Source organism: Sarcophilus harrisii, chromosome 1 (genome assembly GCF_902635505.1).
Source record: "Sarcophilus harrisii chromosome 1, mSarHar1.11, whole genome shotgun sequence".
In the NCBI taxonomy this organism is placed as follows: domain Eukaryota; kingdom Metazoa; phylum Chordata; class Mammalia; order Dasyuromorphia; family Dasyuridae; genus Sarcophilus; species Sarcophilus harrisii.
In genome coordinates, this window is record NC_045426.1 from 161110450 (window position 1) to 161123669 (window position 13220).

At 32.3% G+C, this 13220-nt stretch overlaps 1 protein-coding gene across 8 annotated transcripts in view; it reads right to left on the bottom strand.

The window, feature by feature from the left end:
* Positions 1-13220, bottom strand: part of TENT2 (terminal nucleotidyltransferase 2) — a 74170-nt gene that overhangs the window by 15763 nt on the left and 45187 nt on the right. The window contains exon 11 of one of the 8 annotated variants that reach the window (XM_031966074.1): positions 5131-5218. The exons of the other annotated variants lie outside the window; for them this stretch is intronic. Within the exon in view, the coding sequence (XP_031821934.1) occupies positions 5131-5218 (88 nt within the window). The remainder of the gene's footprint in view (positions 1-5130; positions 5219-13220) is intronic. 8 annotated transcript variants of the gene reach the window in all.

Genomic DNA, 13220 nt, shown 5'->3' on the forward strand with positions numbered 1-13220 from the left:
GCCATATAAAAATAAATTGTGCCCAGAATTTCTTAGCTAATTATAGATTCCCTGGTATCCCATATCATACTTTGGAAAATAAGTGTTTTATAGTGCCACATACATGGACTCTCCACCTTACCCAAAGAAGATACAAATAGTCTTCTTTTCTCACTAGGACAATAAGACTAAAATAAGATAGCAGTATCAGAGTTTAAGTAAAATTCCCAAATTTTCTCTAGTAAATAAGTAAACTGGAGATAAAAATATCAATTCAAAATACCAGTTGCCAAATAAAGGCAAAACAAGCACATTTAAAATGAAATATGAAATTTTAAAATGAAATGATAAATCTAAGAATATTTAGTTCGATGACATACACAAAACAAGACTTCAAGAACATTAATGTGGGAAATTAAAGGACAATGAAGTACCCATCTATAGTACTGCCAACCTTTTCTAATTAATAAGAAGCCAATACATTTTTTTTCAAATAAAGTTCAATATCAGCCATGATTTGTAAAGGGAGAAAGGAAGGAAAGGAAGTGAGGGAAAAAGGAAGGAAACAAGCATTTATTAAGTACCTATGTTACAGATACTTTTTGAACCTCACAACAACCCTGGGAAGTAAATGCTGTTAATTTTACAGATGAAGAAACTGAAGCAGAAAAGAAGTGATTTGTCCAGAGTCATATAGTAGTATCTAAGCCTGGATTTGAAGTTCTACTTTTGACATTTACTATGTGATCCTGGAGCAAGTCATTTTCAGGGCCTCAGATACATTTTTAAATCTATATAAATGGCAGAACAGGCAATGACCTGTAGTGGTAGAAGAAGTTTTCTAATTTGGGAGTTTTTTATACCAATGAAATGACAGGTATAATCCATTTAAAACTAAAGCTATTCAGGGCAACTACGTGGTGCAGTGGATAGAGCACCAGCTTTGATGTCAGGAGGATGAGAGTTCAAATCTGACCGCAGACACTTAATACTTCCTAGCTGTGTGACCCTGGGCAAGTCACTTAACCCCAATTGCCTCAGCACAAAAAAAAAAAATGAGGCTATTAGACTCGAGTCCACGTATGTATCAATAAATATAAAATCTCAAAATCAGAAACTTTTTTGTCTGTATTTTCCTTCACAACACAACTAATAGGAAAATGCTTTGTTTTGACTGCACATGTACAACCAATATCAAATTGTCTGCCTCCACAATGAGTAGGGGGGATTAGAGAAAGAGAGACTCTATACATCAAAATTTTAAAAAGAAAATGTTAAAAATTGTTTATATAACTGGAAAGAAAAATAAATCTTAAAAAGCTATATAAATGCTAGCAATTTTTACTGCTAATACCATCATTGATTATACCTCCCCCTCAACTTAAGTATAAATGATTAACAAATATTTTGTATAGAATTTAGTAGATTATCTTCTCTTGATTACTTTTTTAAGGTATTAATAAGTCTGAGAATGTCCCCTTTCCCATCTTTAATATCTGAACTCCTTCAAAATACCTTGTATTAGTCCCTCAATACTCTCCCAATTTTATCACTACAGGATGATTGCCCTTATACTGTCTGGATCCAATTTATCTGCTTTTCCCATCTTTGTTTTCGTTAATGCTATCTCTCTCTAATAAGTATGTTTGACATTTCATGTTAGGATTCTAATATGGTGGTTCATATATGTTTGATTGAGAAAAAAAATTTAAGTGGTTTTTGAACTTTTTGTTTTTCTTATGCTTGTAGTCCTCTTTCCATTTTTATCCTTAATTATCCTTGGGAAGACTTTGCTTAAATAGCTATCTTGTCAAACTTCCTCTAAACTGGTTTTACTATTCATTACTTCTCTTTGCATTATGAGACAATACTGCTCATAATCATCCATCATTCTTCTTGATAAGATTAAACAAATATATAATTATCCCATTGTTGCCCTTGGAAGCCCCCTCTCTTCATCTGGCAAATAAGTGAGACATTTCTTAAATAAGATACTTTCTGGATTTTTTTAATCTCCTTGCTGTAGCAATTAAGTCACACTAGTTAAACTTCTATATGAAACTATTTTATACTTGGTGTAGTCATTTCTATTGTACATTTCCTATTTTTATTTTCAATTATTTGTTTAAATAATTCAAGATTAAATCACAGTATGTGGTATCTTTTTCTCATTCTTTCTTGTTCTTTTACTTATTTTGATCTTAGCTCTTAATAACTACACACAGACTGCTGATTCAGAGATAATGCCCATCTCATTAATAAGTCTTTCCTGTCCATTAAGATACAATCTATTTTTGATAGTATTATTTGATATGTACCATATCCAGTGCCTGCTGATTATTTTTTTCAAAGAAAGCATCCATAATTTGAAGAGTGAAGCTTCTGCATAAATTCATTTCTTCCGGAGTCATATTTTCCCATACCACACATTGACTTTAAGTCAACAAAACTCAGTTTATGTTGATTTGACGTGAAGAATCTTGTCAACCTCTCCATCACCTTTTTGAGTACTGGCTGCACCTTCATTCATTCATTCATTCATTCTTAGTTATCTGGTCAAGGCAGAAGAGTCTTTGCTTTCTGTTGCCAGTTTTTCTTCCTTTGATGTTCACACCTACCTTTGAGGTTCATATCTCATAATTAAAAGCTTGGTAATTGTTATCTATAGACAGCCCTTCTCCCCCAAATCACTCCCCTTCCTTCCTAAAACAACTTCAACTCCTGGCTTACAGTTTTTCTCTCCCTCCCAATGCTTGCCCTGATTCTAGAAACTTCAGCATAAATACTGATTCTTCCTCAAACATTCTAAATAATCAATTTTTCGAAACCTACCCACTTCCCCTGAGCTAATACCCTGTGCCTCACCTTAACCTCATACAAAGGTACTCTCAATCTTGCCAATACTCCCATCATTTACCATCTTCACTCCTCTATATATGCAGCTGAACAAACCAAAATCATGTAACTATTTTGCTACTATGTAATCCTATTTCATCTCCCCCACCAACTCACTATCCAACTCTCTCCACAATGGCTCTTTCAAATCTTCCTTTTCAAATTTTTCATGAATCCCCCCCTCCCTTACTCGCTCATATTTTCACCTTGCCTCATATATAATAGAAAAAAATTGAGGCCATTCACCATGAAATCCCTCTTCCTCACCTCTCATTACTTAGATGCCTTCTGCTACTATCTCCTCCTTAACCCACTCACATGATGACATGGCCTTATCTCTTATCAGGGTAACCACCTCTCTTCAATTGCTAGTATTTTCCCTCCCTAACTATGAGATTCATTATTTGTGTGTATCATACATACATGTACATACTTTCTCCTCTAATAAAATATAACTTTAGGATAATGATTCTTCCGCTTTTGTACTTGTATCTCAAATGCCTAGCAGAGGACCTGGCACATAAGCATTTAATAAAAATGTTCATCGAATGATTGCTTGACAGGGGTCATTTCTAGCTTTCTTCCAGTTTATAATCCTATGACATATTGTGGTACTTTGTTATACAGATTTCTGAAATTATAAGTATCTTTCTCAAGCTACATTCAAATTTATGGGACAACTTGTCCACATCTCTTTTCCACTATAATAGATTTATGTGCTCATTTTCTGTCTTCCATTTTCAATTATACCCTTTTGATGGATAGGCAAGTTTCTCAGTAAATATTACAATCCCTATGAAATGCACTCTGGCCCAGCACATCCTTCTGATATCCTACCACTATGATTCAAATCCCATTTTCAACTACTCCTCGTGTCTCCATTTTTAATATCTTCCTTCCTTTCTTTCTTTCTTTCTTTCTTCTTTTTTGCTGAGGCAATTAGGGTTAAGTGACTTGCCCAGAGTTACACAGCTAGGATATTAAGTGTTTGAGGCCATATTTGAACTCGGGTCCTCCTAACTTCAAGGATGGTGCTTTATCCACTGCGCCACCTAGCTGCCTCATATCTTCCTCTTTTTTCAAAGTTCCAATCTTTACTTGAAAGTGGCAAAAAACACAATCTGTATTTGAAGGTTCTTCATTTATCCCCACTGGACTCTGTCACAATGATAGCTATTTTCCAGGTTTTTTTGGAGGCTAAGTTCAATTCATCATTAATATATCTTTTAAAGGGGTAGTGATATTCTGAGCTTGCTATTATATCTTGGATGCATCTTAAAGAAGAGAACATACCTTTTGATTGACCACATCAGATATACAAATGGATGCTGCCACACTGCTAACAAAAAATCACTAACCACTATGATTACTCTCATTTCTAGAAACATTAATAGTCTTCTTGCCCCTGAACATAGCTGTAGAGCCTGGCTCCTTACTGCTCCATGATACAGGTAATCCTGGCTTCTTGGGAAATTGGTTCACATCCCATAAAGAGTCTCATATCTCCTCTTTAGGAGTTCAGGTTTTCTTTTGATTAACTGAGCTTTAAGTAATGGTATGATGAAAAGAATGTTGGTGTGAAATCAAAAGGATTTAGATTCAAATCCCAGTTCTGCTACTTGTTTTAGCATTTTAGACCATTTACTTTTCTGGGCTGTTTCCCCAGCTAGAAAACGAGAGGATGCTATGTCTACGGTCATTTGTCTCACAGTCTTCTATTTTCAATACTATTGACAGTGTAATTTCCTTTATTCTTAATTTTTTTTTTCTTCCTGCCTCCTTTTGCTTCTATTCCTCCAGACTGTCCCTTACTTTTATATATCTGAATTCTTAGTCTACATATTTGAATTCCCAACTTTTTATTCTGTCTGATGTTTCTTTGGTGAGAGTTACCACTGATTCAAGTTTTTCTATTCTGTCAATTACTTTTGTTGTATAGGTCATAAATTCTTTTTTCACAATTTTTTTCCTCTTAAAACATTCAGGAACATTCTGCTCTGGTTTTATGCCTTCATGGGAATTCACAGATTCTCTATCTCATTATGTGTTGATTCATTTTATTTTCTTTTGTTCTGTAATATTTATTTACAGGGATCTGCACTCATTTAAAAGATCTAGAGACCATTTATCCTTTTGTTAATATTTTCCCTGTTGGTCAATCTATTTAAACATAATATATTTAAGCGGGTTTTCTTCTTCCTGAGATTTTTGGTGATTTCAGCCTTTTTTCCTTATATTCCTCTATAGTTCACTTACCCTTTTGGTAGCAGTTTCTTGGAGCTGCCCTCAAAACTGTCCTGTCTGCTCACATGCTGGGCTATTAACATTTCACGCGCCTTCATCTCTGTTCCAATTTAAGGGGTTGAGGGGTTGGGGTGACAATGGGGAGGTTGGGAAGAAGAGGTAGGATGTGAACCAGGGAAAGAGATAAAGAATGACAGAACTAAGTCCCAGCTAGATGTCAGTCTCTTTGCTTCTGGCCTGACTGATCCATATATACTGGAATCCTACCCCAGTTCCAACCTCAATTCTCTAAGTATTCTGAATATTCAGAAACTGACAAGAGTACTAAAGAAGCACAATGTGTTGCCACAATGTCAGAAAGAATAAGCTCTTGTCTTTTGGATAGAGTCATAAGGGGAGGTAGCATCTGCTCACAAATTTGAGTTCTATTGCAGAAAGGCCAAAATGAGGTGGCTGATGGGGGAGAGAATGTAGGGGAGTGTATTAGAGATTAACCTACTCTTATTGTTCCTTCAGTATGGATTTTGGTATCTTAGGCCAGTAATATCAAGCTCATATAGCTCCCTGCTGGCCAAGTATTGATTTAGAAAAACACAAATTAAGATTATCTAAATTGTGCTGTTTTTATTTACTTTATTAAGCACTGCTTAATTATATCTTAATCTGGTTCAGAGTTTGATACTTCTGTCTTTAACCTCTGAAATAATTGAAATTCTAAAGTTTCTTTATCTCATGTCTATAATTCTTATTTTGGGAGGTATGGGAAGTGGGTATCAGAGAACATGTCTAGTCCTCCTCCATTCTGTTGGCATGTGGTCAGAAAATCCTGGTTTATCATGTAGACTATTAAAATCCCTAGTAGAAAACACTGCTAAAATCATTTCATATTATCCTCAAACAAGATCATCTTGCATAAATATACATGAAAATTTTCCTTTTCAGGAAGACAAACCATATTATGAACTCCAAAGTCTAAGTAATCAATGAAACAATTTGCTCACTAACTCGACTGTCAAGTAAATTACATTCGTTTGTGGTTCTCCTTAAAAACTTCAATGCTAAATAACACAACAAGCTGCTTGTTATGATTTTTAAATACACTAGGCAACTTAAAAAGGTTTCTACATATATATTTATGAAATTAAAAGCATATTGTCTCTTTAATATAAACCTTTTTAACTTAAAACTGATTTTATTACTACATAACTAAGATCTTCTAAAATTTATTTACTATCTTCTATTTTTCTATAAGAATAAACAGCTTTCCATAATAGAAATATTTTCTACTACTGTACTTGTAATTGCCCTACTTAGCCCTTCCCCCCCAAACAAATAAAATTTTAAAAGTTTTCTTACAGGTCCCTCTCTCCATTTCTATAAAAATAAATAATCATATCCTAAAAGTTTGCTATTTATTTAGACAACTGGTTACCTTCTATCCTAAATTAAATATAGTGAGCTCTGAAAAAGGACATCCTAATTTTAAAATGTTTAAATTCTGTATAGAGAGGACAGTCTAGATCAGGGGTCCTCAAACTTTTTAAATAGCGGGCCAGTTCACTGTCCCTCAGACTGTTGGAGGGCCAGACTATAGTAAAAACAAAAACTTTGTTTTGTGGGCCTTTAAATAAAGAAACTTCATAGCCCTGGGTGATGGGGATAAATGTCCTCAGTTGCTGATATCTGGCCCGCGGTCTGTAGTTTGAGGACCCCTGGTCTAGATTAATCCTTGGAAATTCATCCCAGAACCAACAGTCTATCTAGGAAATGCTTTTTTATAACAGCTATCAAAAAATTAATATAAGTAATGCATAATTCAAAAATTGATCAATACTACATATAGTGTTTGCACCACAAAATATATCTATTCTACAATCATGAAAGTTATTAAAAGTTTGCTTGTCAGGGATTTTTTTTTTCCTAGTTAAGGATTACTTAAAATAGTTTTCATTAACTTTTTTTTAAAAATGACCTTGACCAACACCTAACACAGTTATCAAGATAAGGTCAAAATGGGTTCATGATTTAGACATACAAGGTGATACTATAAAGCAAATTAGGAGAACCAGGGATAATCTACCTCTCAGATCTGTGAAGAAGGAAGGAATTTATGGCCAAAGAAGAACTAGAGAACATTATGAAATGCAAAATGGTTAATTTTGATTATGTTAAATTAAAGTTTTTGTAAACAAAATCAATGCAGCCAAGATTAGAAGGGAAGCAGAAAAGTAGAAAAAAAATTTTACTTTCAAAGTATCTGATAAAGGCCTCATTTCTAAAATATAGAAAATTGACTCAAATTTATAATAATCCAAGCCATTCTCCAATTGATAAATGGTCAAAGGATATAAACAGACAATTTTTAGACAAAAAAATTAAAGCCATTTCTAGTCATATGAAAAAAAAATGTCCTAAATCATTATTGGAGAACTGATAATTAAGAAAACTCTGAGGTACTACTTCACATCTCTCAGAGTGGTTAAGATGGCAGGAAAAGATAATGACATGTTGGAGGGGATGTGGGAAAAGTGGGATATTAATACATTGTTGATGGAATTGTGAACTGATCCAACCATTCTGGAGAGTAATTTGGAACCATGCCCAAAGGGCTATCAAACTGTGCATACCCTTTGATCCAGCAGTATTTCTACTGGATCTGTATCCCAAAGTGATCATAAAAAATATGTGCAAATATGTTTCTAGCAACCCTTTTTGTCTGGAAACTGAGTGGATGTCCACTCAAATAGGGAATGGCTGTTTAAGTTATGGTATATTAATGTAATAGAATATTACTGTTCTATAAGAAACAATTAGTAGGCTAATTTCAGAAAAGCCTGGAGAGACTTATGTGAACTAATGTTAAGTGAAGTAAGTAGAATGAAGAGAACATTGTATATCGCAACAGAAAGATTATGGTGATGATCAACTGTGATGGATTAGGCTCTTTTCAACAGTGAGGTGATTCAGGCCAATTCCAATAGACTTGTGATGGAGCCATCTATATCCAGAGAGAGAGCTATGGGGACTACATGTGGATGTATTTTTACCTTTTTTGTTGTTGTTTGGTTGCTTGTTTGCTTTTCTTCCCATTTGAACTGATTTTTCTTGTGCAGCAAGATAAATGTGGAAATATGTTTAGAAGAATTGCTCATGTTTAACATAAGATTGCTCATGTTTAATCTATATTGGATTGCTTGCTGTTTAGGGAAAGGTGGGGAAGGAAGGAGAAAAATTTGCAGCACAAGGTTTTGCAAGGATGAATGTTGAGAACTATCTTTGTATGTATTTTGAAAAATAAAAATCTATTTTAAAAAATAACCTTGAACATTAAAAAATCCTCAAAAATTCATATTTTAAAGGCATAATTAAATTAATTGTGTAACTTAGGTAGGCTGAGTTTTTAATTAGAATAATATATTTATTGAATTCACTTTATTTGTATTTGCAAACTAAAAGTTTCCACCACTAAATTTATAATGTTTAAAATACCTTTGTCAATCAATTCGTCAGTTAACAAGAATTTATTAAGAATTTACTATATACCAGATACTTTGGAAAATGCTGACACAAAGAAAAGCAAAGATTGCCCCTGCTCTCAAGAAATTCACATTCTAAAGTGAAAGAAAATAACTATACTCATGAAGTAGTTGTAAAATATTTGAGTTGAGAATGGAAGAGACAGGATATAGAATGATATAGTCAAGGAACTGCAAGTAAACCAGTGTAGCTGGATTATAGAGTGAATGGAGAGGAAATAAGATGCAAAAAGACTGATTGAAGGAAAAGGCAAGATTGTGAAGAGCTTTAAATACCAATGAGGACTCAATATCTAATCCTAGAGTTAATAAGGAACACTAGATTGGGGGAAAGAGGAAAAAACAAGGAAGAATAATATGTCCAACTCTATTGTTTAGAAAAATCATTTTGGCAACAAAATGATACATGGATACAGATAAGAGAACCATAAGACAGGGAGACCAATTAGAAGGATAAACTGGTCCAGGTAAGAGATAATGAAAAGCTAAATCAAGATTGTGATAATGAGTGGAAAAAGGGAATATATATATACAGAGAGAGAGAGAGAGAGAGAGGGAGAGAGAGAGAGAGAGAGAGAGATACACACACACATTCCAAATGTGTTGGGGAAATGATAATAAGTTATATTTAAACATGATGAATTTGAGAAACTTAAAAAAGATCCAGCTTGAGATGTTCAAGAAGCAGTTGGTGGTATAACACTAATGCTCAGTCAAGAAAATAGTACTGGATATATTTATTGATCATTGAATCCATGGCAATAGAAGCTGATACTATTGACCAAATAAGATAATATAAAGAAGAAAAAAGAACCTGGAAGAGACCCCTAGGAATATCCATAGTTTGTGGGAATCACATGTTTGAAGATTCATTCAGCAAAGGAGACTGAAATAGAACAGTGAGACAGGTAAAATCTAGAAAAGTGTACTGCCAAAAAAAACCAAGAGAACAGAAAATTCCAGACAAGAAGGTTTTTTATAGTTTCAAATGCTGAAGAGAAATCAAGGAGGATAAATACCAGGAAAAAGCTTCAGGATTTTGCAATTGAGATACCATTGATAACTTTGAACACAGCAATTTTAATCTAATGATGAATTCTGAAGGCAGCTTGCAGAAGATTAAGAGAATATTAAGAAAAGAGAGAGGAGGAGAAGGAACAGGGATCTAGATCATATGGCTTTCTCAAAGAGTTTCACTGAGAATGGAAGGAGATATGGGACACTTGCAATAGAATAAGACTATTATTTTCTCAAGATTAGTTTTGTCTTATTACTATCCAATCTAATTGTTGAAGTTAAATGAAATATGGTAGAAAGAATGCTGACTCTACCCCAGGATACACCTAGGTTATAATCCTGATTCTGATACTTGCTGCTACTTAAAAAAGAGACAGTTATTTAATTTCTCTATCTTCTGTTTTTTTTCATCTGTAAAATGTGAGTACCATTTCAAATGCTGAAGAGAAATCAAGGAGGATAAATACAAGGAAAAAGCTACAGGATTTTGCAATTGAGATACTACTGATAACTTTGAACACAGCAATTTTAGTCGAATTATGAATTCTGAAGGCAGCTTGCAGAAGATTAACAGAATATTAAGAAAAGAGAGAAGAGGAGAAGGAACAGGGACTAGATTATATGGCTTTCTCAAAGAGTTTCACTGAGAATGGAAGGAGATATGGGACACTTGTAATAGGATAAGATTATTATTTTCTCAAGATTAGTTTTGTCTTATTAGTGTGCCAGTGCATGTAAAACAATTTACAAACTTTTAGAGCACAGAAAGATGTCTTTATTATGAGAACCCCTGAGAACAATTCACAGGGAAGGGAATGTTCGTCAGTGTCAAACTCAAGGAAACTCAAGAAAAATAAAGCTTCTGAACTTACATGGGAATTCACTAATAATTTTTATATAAATGTCAGGCTTTGTTAATTTTGTTTTTATTGTAATTTTACAGTTTTTACAAAATTTCTCTTACTTTTATATGAGAATAAATGGCTTTTTATAAAGCAAAAATCATTATAGTAGTAAAAGAAATTCTAGAATTATTCTACAGTAAATTAAGTCCAAAAATACTAAAAGTCTTATTAACCACATAGAAATATCCAAATTTAAACATTAAAAAACTGAATTAGTCATCTTGATACTTGTATAGTTACACTTTTCTGATTTCATCTGCTTTCATATTTTGCTTTATCATTGTAGCAGTAAATTTTCAGAATAATAAAGACAAAGTATAAAACTATACCACAATGTCAGTTTGGATAATGTCTTCAGTTTACTGCCATTTCTTTTAGGTAGATTTAGTAGTACACTAATTATATTTTTGATGACTATTTCACATATTACTGTAAATTATTTTTTTTTAAATGAATAATATCAACCAATTACTATAGTGAAACATTTCCAAGGAAAAACACATGACATATTCAGCAACAATTTGTTTCAAGAACATTTAACAAAAGCGTTATTAAAAAGTATTATTTACATCAAGTAACTTCACTGTGTCAGCAGAACTCAACTACTGAATAAATTACCACACATTTAAAGAAACAAAACATAGGAGGAATAAATTGATATCATATAATGTGGTTTTTATATTATTTCTTGAAAATAATAAAAATTTTTTAATCCCATATATAGGATTGTTTGCTGTCCAAGGGAGGGGGAAGGTAGGAGGGAGGGAGAAAAATTTGGAACACAAAGTTTTGCAAGAGTGAATATTAAAAACTATCTTTGCATGCATTTTGAAAATAAAAAGCTATTGTTGGCAAAAATAAGTAAATTTTTAAAAAGAAAAGTGCTTTGTTTTTAACACAGTATTAGAAAGAAGCTAAATGGAATTATTGGTACATTCCATTACAATGTTGCAAACTGCATTCATTTGTTTTTCTATAATTATACTTAGGTGTCATAAACTGCATGATTTTGCAGCAAATTATATTATACTTTGGTGTTGATGAATTTAAGATACATACTACAGTATACTTAGTATGTAAGAGGCATAAAACTATAACCCTTTCCAAGCTGAAAAGGGACCTTGTTCTAATTAGTTTAATTCTCTTGTTTTAGAGGTAAGGGAAATAAGACCCAGAAAGGCAATCACATAATTAATAGCCCTAGTTTCTAAATTTATAGTCCTATAATTAAAACTTCAATGTATTTGAATTATAATCCTCTTAGACTCAGCCAAGGAAAAGAATTATCAATAAGCAATCAAACTGTCAATACTGTGAGAAAACATTATCAAAGAAATAAGCAAATATGGGAAGCAATATTTTTAAAGGTACGTTTCCTAATTTAAGAAGGAACTTTAACACGAACATTACTGGAAGAATCTCAGTAGTTTCCCCAGAATCTAACTAAAATACTATCAAAAAATAAGTATCTATAAAGTAATCTTTTGTTACTTTATGTCAAGTCAATAAACATTTAAATACAGCAAATACTTTAGTAGTATGAATTTATTTAGTGAACTCTCTGTCGTACAACTCTATTAATCTACAAATCTATTCAGATATACACAATCACAATAGCTGCTATTCACAATGATCCAAAAGAATAGCAAGAATTTGTGCCATATCAATTACCAAAGAAAAATCAAATCATATCAAATAAATTTTAGCTTTATATATATCTTTTATAATATTCTGGATCTCTGAAAACTTTTATGCATGGTCAGATAACAAAAGTTTATTGTACTTTGTCTTAAAAGTTTTAAGACACATAATACATCAAATTATTTCTTTAATATTATACTCAGACCAGGCACATGTCAACTCTGAGGTAATGAACAAAAAAAAAAAAAAAAAGGTAGCTCTAAACAAGATGACTACATCTATAAACAAATGTAGCCATCAAAATATAATCTACATCTATAAACAAATGTAGCCATCAAAATATAATCTCTAAATAAAAATGTGATTTTATATGAAGAATTATCTATAAGGAAGATCAATAAAATGTGAATCATGACACTTGGAAAATCATCTTGCTACTAATAATAGAAGTATCATCACATTAAATTTACTATATTTTAGAAATATATCTTCCAATCCACATGAGGCATTAAAAAAGAATTGTTATTCTTTTCCCAAATGCTTTTTGAGCACATATAACCAATACCATTACTAGACATGACCAAGAATAAAATTATAAGATCAAAAAGAAAAAAAAAAAAAAAAGAATGGAGGAAAAGAGAGGGAAAGGAGTTATCTGGGGGAAAAAATAAGGAATTGGGGGAGAGAGGAGATAAAAGAGGATACATGTGGGAAATGAATAAACAGATTAATTTCTTTTTATTCCTAATTAATTCCTATTAAAAGGATTTTAGAAGATATGTTCCTCATTCCTTAAGAATTTCCAATTAACTATAATGAGACTTTCAAATCAATATATATAAGTACAAAATATTTATTTCTTTTAGCCAATAAAGTGGTTAGATCGAATCAAGGCTAATAAGTAACCGTTTTTCTGCTTCATGAATTTTTCTTAATTTTTGTCAAATTACAACTAAATAAAAAACTGGAAAAATAAAACTTTTGAATGATTAGTATTATTTAT